A 16,128-nucleotide genomic window follows, 5' to 3' on the forward strand; every position below is an offset into this window, starting at 1 on the left:
TTTGCCCAGCCGATTTGCTGAGCCGGGTATTTTGGCTCACCTGAGCCAATGATGCCAAGTAGGTCTTTGGGAGCATTTTCTGTTGAGCAGGTCTCCATAAGGCATTTGTGCCGAGTAGCTTATTTTGGGGCATTCATGCTGGGCAACTCTTCATGGGGCATTCGTGCTGAGCCGTCGAGCTGCTCTTCATGGAGCATTCTTGACGTGTTGCCGAGCTGCTCTTTGTGGGCATTCTTGCCAAGCTGTCGAGCTACTCCTCATGGGATTTCTGCCGAGCTGCCCAGTTGCTCCTGTGACAATCCAAATAAAAATGGAATTTATATAATAAAGAGGGAGGAAAATTGGAACTAGGAACGGAAGGAAAGCTGCCAAGCTTCATCGACGAACACAGGGTTTCGTTGACGAAGGCTTTAAGTATTTCGTCGACGAACACAGGGTTTCGTTAATGAGAAAATACAGAGAGGGGGGTTTTGAGCCGACTGAATTTTGTCGATGAAAATTGAATTTCGTCGACGAAATTTGTGAAGGACTCGTCAACGAATGACGTGGCTCGTCGAGGAATCCTCTGCTCTATAAATATGAAAATCTGATTTTTTAACTTACAAAAGAAGCCAACTCTTCTCCCTCACTCTCCTCTTTGGTGCTCTCTCTCTCTCGCTCTCATCATTTTTGGGCCATATTTACGTCAGATCGACAATCTGAAGTCACCACGATGCTCTTGGCGAAGTTCTCTACGAGTTTGCTGGAGCGGATCGTTGGGAAAACGAAGTTGGAAATCATCCCTAAGTTGAGGTAAGGTTTTTTAAGTCAAATTTGGTCTTTTGATAGTTATAGGAAATGATGTACGTATGAAAATATTGAAGTTTAATACTGAGAATTTTCAGTTTCAGGGTATTCATCAGGAAAATCCTACCAGGGGGGGTCAGGCTAGGATATCTTAGGGGCTTTCTCAGTAGTCATGTAAGGGAATAAACTAAAGCAGTTATTTTCCATGCAAATTATTATTAATTATGAGTAAATCTATTTTCAGAAAAGCATATGTTATATTTGTTTATTATGAATGAAATGTACGATTGGGAAAATACTATTATGATGATTAAACTGTATATGTATGGATGAGATGCAAGAAAATCACGATTTTAGAATATGAAATATGACATTTAACAGCACATGTGTGGCATGAATATTATTTTATGTGAAATATATTATGATATCAAAGATTTTACGAGTAAAGCATGTTTTCAGGTATTATGAAAAAAAATGAGTTATGTGGTGATGATTTTGATGAATATATGATAAATGATTTAATTTCAGAATGTATGTACCTGAAACGATTTTGGCACGAGGCCATGTATTTATGTTATCGGCACGAGGCCGTATTTATGTTTTCGGTACGAGGTTATATTTATGTTTTGGCGCGAGGCCATATTTATGATTTTGGCACGAGGTCGTATTTATGAAAATGATCGGCACGAGGCCACTATTATATCATGTATTATATGTTATCAGAATCCGGATGTTAGTTTAGTTCAGTTCAGGGGCTCGGTACCGTAGCTTATAGATCATATGTTTATGATCAGATTAGTGCTAACCATCTAATGAGGGGATGGGAGATGGATAGTTGATGTGACTTTCAGTAGAGTGTGGACGTCCACCTGGCAGTCCGGACTAGGGTGTGGTGGGCCCAACGTACTTACAGACATATTTGACTCGGAAGTGGTCGGCCAGCCATTGTCGGGTCCCGTCTTCGGGCTACACAACCCGTCATGGGGGGTAATACATGACACCAGCTAGCTATTCATCCTGGGTATATTTTCAGTATTACAATTATAACAGATGTTTTATGTATGTTATGAATTATTAACAAATATGAAAGTATATGTTTATCCAGTATGATATGATGAATGTTTACAGAGTTATGAAATGTACTGTTTATGTTTAAGTGCCTTAAATATTCATGTTACCACACAGCTGTATTTAGCTTATTTTCCTTTACTGAGAAGTGTCTCGCCCCCGAATATTAAATGATTTTCAAGAAACTCAAAGGGACCGGCGAGTCAGGGCCGCCGTTGAGTGGGTTTAGCTTCCCAACTAGAAGGGTAAGCATTGAACTAGGATTAGGAGATTTTTGTTGTACAATCCTAGTGTTATTTTGATTTTTGATTGTAAATAAATACAGTATTTTTGGAATGTAAATAACTCTAGTATTATTCTTTTTGGATAGATGATTGAGATTTTATTTTACTACTGCTTAGGTTTCCCCTGTGAATGACGGATGTCCCTGTTACCCACGGGTACGGGTTGACCATTTTATTTATTATGTTACATATTATGTTAAGAAATTCAGGGTCGTTACAGCTCCTCATGGGCATTCTTGTCGAGCTGCTCTTCATTTGGAATTCTTGCCGAGCTACCAAGCTGCTCTTCGTGGACATTCTTGCCGAGCTACTCTTCATGGGCATTCTTACCAAGCTGCTCTTCATGGGCATTCTTGCCGAGCTGCTCTACATGGTCATTCTTGCCAAGCTGCTCTACAATTGCATTCTTGCCAAGCCGCTCTTCATGTGCATTCTTACCGAGCTGCTCTTCATAGACATTCTTGCCAAGCTGCTCTACAAAGGCATTCTTGCCGAACTGCTCTTCATGGGCATTCTGGCCGAACTACTTTAGATGGGCATTATTACCGAGCAGCTCTACATGGGCATTCTTGCTGAGCTACCGAGCCTCCCTTCTTGGGCATTTTTGCTGAGTCGTCCCTCGTGGGGAATTCTTCTGAGCTGCCAAGCTGCTCTTTTGGTGGCATTTTTGTCGAACCGCCGAGCTGTCAAGCTGCTCTTCTAGTGGCATTCTACCAAGTTGTAAAGCTACTCTTCTGGTGGTATTTTTTCCGAGATGTCCCTCGTGGGGAATTCTTCCAAGCTACAGAGCTGCTCTTCTAGTGGCATTTTTGCTAAGCTGCCCTTAGTGGGGGCATTCTTGCTAACTGCCCTTTGTGGAGAATTCTTGCTAAACAGCTCTTTTGGCCTCACGAGTGTTGCTCGTCAATTGGACCGATTTCGCTTAATGAATTATGCTCAATTGTTGGAAAGTCTTCTAGCCTTACGAGCGTTACTCGTCAGTTGGGCCGATTTTGCCTAATGAGTTGTGCTCATTTGTTGGGCAGTTTTCTGACCTCACAAGCGTTGCTCAACAGTTGGACTAATTTTGCCTAAGAAATTGTACTCATTTGTTGGGCAGTCTTCTAGCTTCACAAGCATTGCTCGTTAGTTGGGCTGATTTTGCCTTATGAGCTGTGCTCATTTGTTGGGTAGTCTTCTGGCCTCACGAGCGTTGTTCGTCAATTGGGCCGATTTTGCCTAATGAGCTGCATTCATTTTTTGGGCAGTCTTCTGGCCTCACGAGCGTTACTCGTCAGTTGGGCCGATTTTGCCTAATGAGTTGTGCTCATTTGTTGGGTAGTCTTCTGGCTTTATGAGCGTTGCTAATCAGTTGGGCCGATTTTTCCTAATGAGCTGTACTTATTTGTTCAAAAATCTTCTAGCCTCATGAGCGTTGCTCGCCAATTAAGCCGATTTTCTTTTACCTAATGAGCGGTGCTAATCTTTTGTGCTGAAATTGAGTAGCGTGATAGAGAATGCACTTATAGATATGTATGCAAAATTTGATAATTTAATAGAGGTACACAAGATGTTCGAAGATATGACTGACAGAGGAGCAATTTTATGAAACAATCTCCTTTCTGGGCATGTAATGACCTCGACCCGCCACGTGGGCCCGGAGTGCTACTTTAGTGACGCCTATGTACCTAGTACCTTGTTCATCATATATAAAACACATATATGCAGCGGAAATAAAATACAAAATCCTCAAATTATAGTACGAGAGTTCTAACTAACTTTATACACAAATATATCGATTTTCACATAATTTCATCCCTAAAAACTAAACAAAAACAAAATTTCTATCTACACACTACCTACATAAAATTTACACCACTAGCCCGGCTCCTCTAGCTTGCTAGACCTGATCTCTAGGATTTCTTGAAAAGATAGTTTATAAAGTAGGGGTGAGACACATCTTAGTAAGGGAAAGACTAAATTAATGTCAGTGTGTGGCTAGCATGCATTTAGTGTACAGAAAATAACCAGTTCATTAAATAGATAAACACATTTATGAAAACATTCTTAATTTACACTCACACACATAATTAGCCAAGGATAGGGAAGATTACCTGCCTATACAAGTATCTTCTGTAGTGACTCGACCCTTTATACGGACCAGTACCATTAACACAAATACAAAATACATGTACCTGTTCAAGATACATAGACAACCCGCCCTAAACAGGGACATATGAGTATAAACCATACATAATTACAATGTAAATGTTGCGGAAAAACATAAACATTCATTAGGATTTCTACTAGACTTATACCAGAGTTTACTACTGTATTCTCAAATACATTTATACATACTTAGAACATATTCTATTATTACAACCCCAAAAAGATACTCCAACTACGTTCAATATACACCTAGTCCACTTACGTATGCTATAACCAAAAACAAATCTCCTAGTCCCTCAAGCAACTAGGACCAACGTCCAGATGGACCTGAAAACAAAGGTTGTATAATGGGATAAGACACTTCTCAGTAAGGTGGAAAGTATTACAACAATGTGTGACTGCATATACGCATATTTCCATAAAAATCCATACATATGGAACATTTCTTTATAATACGATAACATATAAGATTTATCTGCACATTCAAGTATCTAAATCATGCATATGAATATTAGAACGACGACCAGCTTGGTATGACAAGTTTGCCTATTTACCCCCGTGACACGGGTTGTGCACCGATACCTTTGACAATGCCCTGTTCGTTCAAACATTGCCGAGCATCTATATATAGTCCAATTGCCCCCTGGTCTATTATTTCACCAGCAATTACAACTCCACGCAATCCGACTATCTTAAGTACCCACACTGATCCCTCATGTGTGGTTGCACTGTACTGTTAGCATCGGAACCGTGCTTATAATAGTTTAGAGTATTTTTCAACCCTATCACTGAAGTTTTTTTCAACTTTTTTTGGAAGCAAGTTGTGGTTCCATATATCATATATACAATTTATAATGAAAAAATAATAACCTTTGAAATTCCAGTATTTTCACAAACTCAAATAATCATATCGGGTATAAAACGGCACACACTCTCTCGGTTTACTCTTTTCACATATATAGCACAATGTATAACCGGCACCTGTTTTCCACATTTTCAATCTAGTAAAGTGGAATTCCAGTTCCCATATCTCACATACATAGTATAGAAAATTCATACATTTCCATTTCAACATATATCACACGAGTTTAATCCAAAAATCCGCTAAATGATAAAAAGCTCTGTAAACACCTTTTAAAAGAAAAAGTAAAGGATTCAAGCATCTCCTACTATAGTATTAACATAATAAAGTGGTTTTGTAAAGTTTGGAGATCATACGCCAAAATCCTCATTTTTTTCAAAAATTGTAAAATCGTAAAACCGACATTTTTATCTGATGAAACTTAGCAAATAAGCAGTCTAAACATACATATAAGCATAAACTAACTTTTTAGCGGTTTAGTTTTTCGAAAAAATGTTGTTGTAATCAAATTCCCCTTACCTTAAACCCGAAACAAAACTACGTACGAAAACGGTCCAAATTGACAATCCGGGATCCTCAAAACCTAAAAACCACAGAACATAACCTTATTCTAATTTCGACTACCATCCAACTATTCAATCGAAATCGAAATCAGATCCTTACCTCGATTTTTGAGAAAACTCAAAAATCCTCAAAACGACGATCCGATTCACTAAAGTTGTAGAACTTCCTCCTCTGATCCCCGCAGGAACTTCTATTTTTAGAAACGGTCGTCGAATGGTGAAGAATCTTAGAGAGAGAGAGAGGAATTTCGCTGGTTTAGAAAGAGAGAGAGAGAGCTTTGGGAGAAACTTAGCCTTTAAGCAAGCACAATAGATATTTATAGGGCTTTTGACTGAGTCAACCTTCGTCGACGAGGTGGCTCCTTTGTCGACAAATCCACCATACAACTCGTCAACAAAGCCATACATTCGTCGCCGAGCCCAATTCGGATATTTTCTCTAACCCGCTCGGTATTTCCTCGTCAACGAGGCTCTGAATTTTATCGACGAATGTGACACCTTCGTCAACGAACCCAGCTTACTATGGGTTTGGGTCTCTACATCTTCCCTCTGCCCTAATACCATTACTGCTATTAGGACACTCACCTTTCTCAGCAAACCCTCAAAATTATCTTATTAATTACTCATATTTACATAAATTAACAGATATGCATATAAGACACTCCCTGTGACAAACACGCCATTTACTTCCCCCATTGCATGGGTTGTGTGGCCCAAAGGTTGGACTATTGTCCTGGGGGATCCACCGAGACAATAGTCATCGGTACTCTCCGCTAACATACTCCGCGGGTATATGTAGCTCAAACTACTAGTCCGATTGCCCTCACCCAGAGGGGTACTTTCACCTCACGTAAGAAAATTGGACAAGGCCACCCTACACCTCTCAGCATAGGTGTGGGCGCACACAGCCACGTAACAAATCCCTAGTAACGGTATCGTGCTCACAATACACTGGTCTCCAGGTTCTTAAAACATATAATGCAATTTAGATAATAGAAAACACCATTTAAAACATCAATTCGCATATATTTCCAATTATTCCAAAAACCTGGCCCCCGACCACAAAATACAACCCTGCGTATAGCCATCAATTAAAACTCGGCCCTCGGCTGTCATACCAAATTCCCGCATTATTCACAAACAGTTCCAGTATTTTTTGTGACAATTCCGATATTTCACAAACAGTTCCAGTATTTCACAAAAAATCTCAAATCCAGTTAAACAATAAATCCTACCAAATAATCATCGGCCACATGATTTTAACATTTAAACATAACCATATAAACAACCAAGCTTTCCACCATTCGTTCCCATTCAAAATACCATACCATATATCCTAGGTTTGTAAAATCCATTTCGAATGGTTGGTTTTCGAAATAACCTTCAAATTCTTAAATAAATAAATATTAATTTAATCAGTTCAAATTAAATAAAATTCCTAACTTAACTTAACTTAATCCCCTTACCTGATTCTTGAAAAACCCGATAACACCCCAGCCTACGCTTCAAAAACCCCTGAAACCCTAAAATTCAAACTTAACCACATTATTCATCACAATCCTCAGAATAACTTTCCCTAAAATTTCCCTAAGTTCTGAATGCCTTAAATAGCCTAATAAAGTCTAAATTATTAAACTTACCCCGATTTAAGGTTGGTGCCCCGGAGCTCCAATTCAAAAACCCGCTCCGGCTAGATTGTATAGAATCTCCCCACGAGTCTCTTAGCAATTTTCGTTCGATAATTGGGCTTATGGTTTAAGAAAAACTGGGGTAAGAGTAAAAATTGGCCTTATCTCAAGAGATATGCTTACACCGCTCCTACGACAAATCTGCTTTAGTAGGATTATCGGTGGCGGTGATAGTAAACCAATGGTATCTTCGGATTTCCGATCGACCGACTATTGGAGACTAGATTGAGAAGAGTAGGAGAGAGGAGACGAGGAGACGGAGAGGCTCTTGTGCGCTACCTCTATTTTCTATTTCAGGTAAGTTAAATCCTTCTTGAAGCCAAAGAAGGTTTTATATATATATATATATATATATATATATATATATATATATATATATATATATATATGTATATAATTTTATTATAAAATTATATTATTTTTATATTATATTATTTCATTAATAATTATTATTATTTAAAATTAAAAATTAGTTAATTTTTAATTTTTTTAATTTTTTAATTTTTAATTTTTAGGATCACTACAGGGCATGCTAGATTGGGTCACAGCCCCCTAGGGCATTGGTTCACGAGACGTTTATGGGAGTGTAGGATTAGAACTTACTTGTATATCCTAACCCCCTAGGGCTACTCTGTAGCTTGCTACTCTCTTACTTCTTCCCTATTTTGGAGGCCTCCACCGTATCCCTCGAGCTCTTTCTTTTCAAATCAACTCGGTCTCTCCTTGTTTTCATTACTTCTTCCAAATTGATATACTTCTGTGATCATGCCATTAGTTCCCCCATGTCGACCGGAGGCCTTTTCCCTAGGGAGTACAAGAAGTCTCTAGGTTGGAGAGTCGTGGTTAGGGCTACCAATATTACCCCATGATCCAAGTTGCGAATCTCTAAGGTAGCAGCAACAAAGTGATGTATGAATTTTTTTAACATTTCCCTTTCTCCTTGGACCAGGTTCAACAGATGAGCTGAGGTCTTTGCCATCCTGCGGTTTCTAATGAAGTTTCCGGCAAATTGTTGTTCCATCTCAGAGAAGGATTTAATGGATCTAGGTTTTAGGGTTCGGTACCATGCCTTGGCATTCCCTTTAAGGGTGGCGGAAAACGCACGACACATGATAGCATCTGGTGTGCCTTACAGTTGCATTAACACCTTAAAGGTATCCAGGTGATCAACTGGGTTGATTGAGTCTTCATACCTTTCGAAGGTAGACATTTTGAACTTACTTGGCAACAGGACCTCCATCACTTCTTTGATGAAGGGTGGATCTGAAGACTTCAATGAGGTCTCCCTGCAGGACGGGTTGAAATGAGCCTCCTTAATCATCTTTTCTATTTGGTTAATCTTATTGATCCTCTCCTCCATTTCATTCGATCTTTGTTCATTGACTGCACGTTGTTCGCGTCCTCCACCTTCTTTGTGGGGTTGGTTTTTTCCATTACTCTCATTCAGGTCTTCCGCTTTCTTCTGTGAATTAGGATCAACCATCTGCTGGCGGGGGGCAAGTTCTCTATGACTCATTTGCTGTAAGAACATGTTAAACATGTCCTCCATCTTCTTCTGGGAGGCTTCCATTCTCCTTTGGAAGATAAAAAATTCCTCCCTTGTCACTTCCGAATGGTCTCCGGGTGCAAAATGAACGGACTGGGGTGATTGATCACCCGCAATATGGTTGGACTTGGAATTGGTGGTTGTTGTCATGATGCAGGGATCAAGGATTGAAAATTTAAAACCTCTAAGAAGCATTCCCACAGACGGCACCAACTGTTGCTGCCAAAAATTTCAATCTGACCTCCGACGAGCTTTCGGATCCCAATCACTTGAAAAGGACGAAAACAAACGCAGCTTGGAGGACCCGGGGTGTACTTCGGGAGATCTCTCTAATTCCTAAGTAAGTGAGTGCTTTTAGGGAGGTTGTAAGTAACAGTGAAATTAGGTTAGAATGAGATACCTTAGTCTCTTCGTAGTACCCCTTTTATACTGGCCAAGTTTGACCTTGATAGATCTGTCATTTATAACGCTTGACATGGATTACTCTGATCATTATAGCACGGGCTTGGATCACTCCAGTCAATATATGGTCATCGTCAATGGCTCTGGTCGAGCGATTGACTTTGTAAATGATTTCCTCCATTAATGCTGGGCACATGCCTTCTATTTAGGATAGGTGATATATTTGGGGTATATCAGTAGTTAGGCTTAATACCTATTTTGTAATAACCTGAAGAATAATGGTATTTAAATAATAATTAAGAGAGTGGAAAATGGAAACAGAAAAGAAAATGGGGCACTGCAGGCTTTGCGTTCGTCGATGACTTGGACTTGTCGACGAGGGTGCGTCTCGTCGACGAGAAAATACTAAAAGGATATTTGGGCAACTCTGAATTTCGTCGACGAAAGGGAGAGTTCGTCAACGAGGTGACGTGACTCGTCAACAAAGCCCCTAGTATAAATAACCTAAAACTTAGTTTTAACGTACAAAAAAAATCAAAAAATCACTCACACACACACTCTCTCTCTCTCTCTCTCTCTCTCCTCCCTATGGTTTTTCTCTCCTCTCTCTTCGATTTCAGCTCCGTCATTCGCCGAATCGACAATCTGAGGCCACCATGACGCTCCTAGGGAAGTTCTCTCCAAATATGCCGGAGCGGATCGTTGGTGGAAGCGAGTTGAAATTTGTCCTTGAGTTGAGGTAAAGCATTTTATACAAAATTTGGTCTTACTGTAGTTATAGAAAATGATATTCACGTGAAAATACTGAAGTTTAGTTTTGAGAGTTGTCGTTTTCAAGGTGTTGAACGGGAAACCCTGCGGGTGCAAGATGAGCCTTTTTAGGGGGTTTTTCTTAATATCAGGTAAGGGAATAAACTAAAACAGATATTTTCTATGCAAATTATTATTATTTATCAGCAAATTAAATTTCAGGAAAGCATGTATTATATTTGAATATTGTTAAGAAAATGCATATTTGGGAAAATACTGTTATTATACAGGAAATATGATTTTAGAATAAAATATATGATTTTACTCAGCATTGTGTGACATGAATATGATTTTATATGATAAGTATTATGTTATGACAAATTTTACGAGTAAAACATGTTTTCAGGAATTATGAAATAATACAGTACATTATGATTTTGAAATACATGATAATTGATTTATTTATTCAAAATGATATGTATGAGATATTCGGCGCAATGCCGTGATTGATAGCTGGCGCAAGGCCGTGTTTTATGTATGATTTCAGCGCAAGGCCATATTTATGAAATGTTCAGCGTAAGGTCGTATTTATGAAATTATAGAAAATGCTATCAATCTATTTATGTTACATACTATATTATCATGTATTATATGTTATCAGAACTCGAATGTTAGTTTAGTTCAGTTTCAAGAGTACGATACCGTAGCTATATAGATAAGATATCTATGTTTAGACTTATGCTAAACACCTCACAAGGAGGTGGGAGATGGATAGTTGATGTGACTTTCAGTGTAGAGTTGTAGATGTCCACCTGACAGTCTGGACTAGGGTGTGGCAGGCCCATCATACTTACAGGCATTTTTGACTCGGCAGTGGTCGGTCAGCCATTGTCGGGTCCCGCCTTCGGGCTGCATAACCCGTCATAAGGGATAATACATGACATCAACTAGTTATTCATCCTAGGTAGATTTTCGGTATTATCAGTTATAACAGACATTTCATGATCAGTATAAACTATTATAAATTATGAAAGTTATGTTTATTCAAATATGTTATGATGAATGTTTTTAGGTATATGAAATATACTGTATATGTATAATTGCATTAAATATTCATATTATCATACAACTGTATTTAGTTTATTTTCCCTTACTGAAAAGTGTCTCACTCCCGAACTTAAATAACTTTTCAGGAAACCCAAAAAGATCGGCGGATCGAGGCCGCCATTGAGCCTGTTGAGTTACCTCGCTAGGAGGGTAAGTTTGGATTAGGATCAGAAGTTTTTGGGTGTGGGGTCCTAGAGATATTTTGTATAATTTTTGAGAGTTGTATATAAAAACAGTCTTTTGGTTTATAGTCAACTATGGTATTATATATATTTTATGGTTATCTGAATGATGATTTATATTTATTGCTACCTAAGTTCCACTGTGTATGACAGGTGTTCCCGTTACGCATGAGTTCGGGTTGACTGTTTTATTTAAATATGTTTTATCTTATGATAAGTTAAGCAGGTCGTTACATATTTGATCTTTCCAAAGTCTTGTCAATCATAAGAGACTGTTATCGTGATTCCTAAGTTCATAAATCTAACATTTCTAACAGTTAATTAACATATTACCTTGTTAATCATTGAGAATAAAAATGTATAAATTTCCTCTATAGGATAAGAAATATGTATTACAAATTTTAATATGTCAATTTGATTTTCTTATACAGGGATTTAGATTTATATAATTTTAACAAAATATAATTCTATTTTGCCTAATTCGTATTCAAATTTAAAACTGAAATAGGTACTTTCAAACACAACGTTAGCAATCTAAATTACATTTTAAACACATTTGGAACAGGTGATTTCCCTATGCTGGAAAAGAGGAGCATCTAGAAAAATCTCACTATAGCCGGAGTACGGCGATGCGACTGAGCTTCTCTCTCTCTCTCCCAGAGAAAATGTTGAATCAGAGATCCTATGATTTTTCGTGGTAAATATTTTTCTCTGCGACTCCGTTTTGATTCGTCTTCTTATATCTGTAATCGTATAGCATAAGACGGGTCAAATTTGTTGTTTTTCGCTGATTGTATGAATAATTTGACCGGCTGATGGTTTCCTTTTTTTTTTTTGGCCTCATCATTTTTCGTTTGGATACTTGAATATTGAAATTTTCATTTTTAGGGCAAAGGAGTCTAGCGAGCTTAACCTAGCGCATCTGTTTTGTCTCTTAAGGTGGATGAAGCTGAAAAATATCATAAAATCTAAGGATTGGGATTTGTTTTTTCCTTAAGTTTCAGTGCTGTGCGAATAGTAAAATTCACGGTTCTCCTTTGCTATTTTGCCTCGTAATTTTCCGTTTAGTCGCTAAGGAACTAGGGAAAAATAAATTTTGAATGTCAAGATCTTCATTTCAAGGGACCCAAGATAATCAAAAACCTCTAGTCAGTTGAACCTAATGCATCTATTTTGTATCTTGAGGCCAGTGAAGCTGAAAACATTATGAAAAAAGAAAAATCTAAGAATTGGAATTCTTTTTTCCTGAAGATACTGTTTGGGAGGATGAAATTCGGTCCTTGGATTTTGATTTGGATAGATTTGGACACATTTCAATACAATTTTATATTATATCTCCTCCAAATTCAATACAAATCCAAATCTAAGGCCTCTTCAAATATAGGGTCAGGGTAAAATAGATGTGTAAACAGTTGAATTTTACCTGTTGTAAAGAGTTTTAGTTTTCCTTTTTACGATGAATTGATTAGCACATTTTACTTTTGAGTTGGACTGAACGTGTTGGTTTATAGATATATGTAGTGAGGAGGTTTGGTGGCTAGTCGGTTTAATTAGAGATTCACAAGGGTAGGTTGAAGATTACTCGTTTTTGTTTTTCTATTACCTTCAGATTGGCTACTGAAAAAAAATTGGGAAGGAAAGAAATCTAATTTGAGCTTTAGATTTATCATTGTTTGGGGACGCATGTCCAATTGGAAATTCGCCTTGAATGACAATGCTGTGTAACTTAGGGGAATCTATGCAGAGTTGCATATGCAGTTTTAAGTTCCTCAAGTTCGGAGTAAATGGTACATTTTGGTGCTTTTCAATCTGAATATGTATGAAGTTTTTATTTGTTTGAAGAGCTTATGAAAGGGAGGAAGGAAAGAGAGGATGTATGGAAGAATAGGTCTTGAAAGATTTAAGAAAGCGCAGTCATTGGAGCCATTCTCTGTTAATTTGAACTCGTCATCAAAAGTTGCATCTCTTGACCCTCAGACTTCCAATCTACAAATCCAATCCCCGCATCAGCATCATGTCCTACGAAATTCTGTGGGACAAGAAGTTGCACCTCCAGTGGGGTTGGGTCCACAGGTAACTCAGGTAGGAGGGGGTCAGTCTACTTGGCGGCCTCCTGATTGGGCAATAGAGCCTCGGCTTGCTGTTTATTATCTTGAGGTGTTGAAGGATGGGGAAATCCTTGGTAGGATTAATCTGGACAAGCGAAGACATGTTTTTGGAAGGCAGTTTTCGACGTGTGACTTTGTGCTTGATCATCAATCCATTTCACGCCAGCATGCTGCGGTTGTTCCTCACAAGAATGGAAGGTCAGATAAATGAATTATCTTTCATTTTCATTTTCCTTAATTTAATTTTGTGTGATGCATTTCTCAATTTCCTTCATATTGTTCCTTGTTTGAAAAGAACAAGTTGTTGCCTCTCTAAAGAAAAGACACATGGTTCTGTACTACAACAACTGAGTCTTTAGTATTTACTGTCTAGCTTTAGCAGACAGCTAGGACACCACACAAGATTTTCAATGCACCACTGTCATTGTGCCATTTGAGTTTTTTTTCCTGCAAGTTGGACTCGTGGGGATCCACATTCTACTGCAAGTGGGTCCTGCGTGCATCAGAAACTCTGACAAGGTGCAAGGGTATTGATGCATTATAAATACTACATGGTGCCCCCTGCTATGAGCAAATTTTCTTCTTCATAATTTTTTATATACATTATCTATAGACCCTTTTTCTGTAGTTCTCTTTTGTTTAATTCCATCTTTAACTCGGCAAAAGCTAAGCAAATGGGAGATGTGTTCTGTTTTCAAGTATAATGGACTGTTGTACCTTTTACCACATTCCCTTGGACTGTAGTGCCAAATGGTTGCATGGTCATTGCTTTATTGGAATGATGTGATCAGATATTCTCTTCAACCAAATTAATTGTATAATGATCACTCCTTATTTTAGGGTCAGTTTCAGTTTATTAATGAGTTTGACTAGTCAACTGCTGTAACTGAGCTCATTCTACTGTTTCATCAATGGCCATTACCACTGGCACATTCTCATTGACAGTATCACAAATAACAACATGGTTCATAAATCTTTGCTGTCATGTTCATGTGCACATTACATCTGCAAAACAGTTTTCATATCCTGTATTCTCTTTAGGCTTTCACTTTACCCTTTCAAAATTGGGATGGTTCTGTTTCAAGCTTGCAGGCATTTACAGGATTTTATATCTTGACTACAGCATATATGTGATTGATTTGGGGTCTGTTCATGGCACGTTTGTGGCAAATGAACGTCTTGCTAGAGACAATCCAGTTGAGCTTGAAGTTGGACAATCTTTGAGGTTTGCAGCATCGACAAGGAGTTATATACTGAGAAAGAATATTGAAGCTCTTTTCCCTCATGGTCGAACATCGACAGTAATGAATTTACCTCCTCATCTGGATCCTTCTGATGAAGATGGTGTTTTGGCATATAACACATTGCTCAATCGATACGGTATGAGCAAATCAGAATCACTGTCTAAATCTTTCAATGAATTAGAAAGCTCAGTAGATGGGAGTAATATTGACAGCCGCCGGTCAGAGAGTGCTGCCAAGAGAATCAGGAAAACAAGGGTTGCTTTCAGAGATCAAGTTGGGGGAGATTTGTCTGAAGTGGTTGGCATTTCAGATGGTGTAGATGTGGAAACTGAACCTGGTCCGGTTGGTGTGAAAGAAGGCAGCCTTGTCGGGAAGTATGAATCCCTTGTGCAGATCACTGTTATCCCGAAGGGGAAGGAACAAAGCTCCTCAAAAGAGGACAGTGTTGCCCAGAAAGGTGTTACCGACAAATTAAAAGAAGTCTTGAACAAAGTCAAATCTGTTTCTAAAAGTAATGATCCTAATGGAATTTATGATGACCTATATGGGGAAGCATTTTTGGGCAAAGTGGGTTCTTCCTGGGCTTTTTCTTCTGCTGGTTCTGGCGATGGGGAAACTGCTCAGAAAAAAGATACTGAAGGAGACCTGCCTTATGACATAACCGGAAAGCCTGATCCTAACAATGAAGGTAATGATGACAAGGATGACCTATTTGGTGTCTAATATTCGTTTTCAGAAGGCTCATCTTTTTTGCGCACCCGGTCACAGATACTAATGAAAACCAACTATTTTTAGGCATATATTCTTCAGATGGAATCTTTTTTGCTGCTAGCTGATGGTTAGACCACATTTGCCATGAAGAGAAAGGGCAACTTGCAGAAGGATGCATCTTTTGTTAGATTGTAAAATTCTTCTTGAATTTCTTTGCTTTTGATGCATAGATGCGCTATGGTGCACACAACCTTGTTGGCCTTTACCCAATGTATGTGTTTCAGGAAGGAAGAAGCAGAAGTAACTGAACTGGCTCCTATTATTGCCATTGTATATCAATATCTAATGCTCAAAATCTTTTGCCTGAAGTGTTGACCCAAATGTACCCAACCAAATGGAATTTTATTTTATTTTTTGTTCTTTTGTTTTTTTTTTGTTTTTTTTTCTTTTTTTTTTTTTTTTTTTTGAGGAACCCTGCTTGCTGAATGTGCTGGTCGAAAAATCCTACTGATGCAGGACAGCATCATGGAAAAAAAATCACGTGCGCTTTCAATTCAAATTCATCGAAGTACCTCTTAAATGATTTTCACATACTGTTTATAAGAAAACCTACAATACCAAAAAAACAAAAACAAAAAAAGCACATGTATTTAAAGATATGAAATTATAAATACACATC

At 38.2% G+C, this 16,128-nt stretch overlaps 1 protein-coding gene across 5 annotated transcripts; it reads left to right on the plus strand.

Annotated features, from left to right (window-relative positions):
* The first annotated feature begins 11,906 nt into the window (after positions 1-11,906).
* LOC131167883 (protein phosphatase 1 regulatory inhibitor subunit PPP1R8 homolog) lies at positions 11,907-15,817 on the plus strand. Of its 5 annotated transcripts, none has more exons than XM_058126956.1 (3): positions 11,907-12,083; positions 13,117-13,692; positions 14,618-15,817. In XM_058126956.1, the coding sequence occupies exons 2-3, from the start codon at positions 13,259-13,261 to the stop codon at positions 15,459-15,461; spliced, it is 1,278 nt and encodes a 425-aa protein (XP_057982939.1). In that variant the 5' UTR covers positions 11,907-12,083; positions 13,117-13,258; the 3' UTR covers positions 15,462-15,817. The 5 variants fall into 5 exon arrangements, with proteins under 5 accessions (XP_057982939.1, XP_057982912.1, XP_057982933.1 ...); XM_058126929.1 differs by having other exon boundaries at positions 11,909-12,083; positions 12,908-13,692; XM_058126950.1 differs by having other exon boundaries at positions 11,909-12,083; positions 13,229-13,692.
* Positions 15,818-16,128: the final 311 nt, after the last annotated feature.

This window comes from Malania oleifera, chromosome 1 (genome assembly GCF_029873635.1).
Source record: "Malania oleifera isolate guangnan ecotype guangnan chromosome 1, ASM2987363v1, whole genome shotgun sequence".
In the NCBI taxonomy this organism is placed as follows: Eukaryota; Viridiplantae; Streptophyta; class Magnoliopsida; order Santalales; family Ximeniaceae; genus Malania; species Malania oleifera.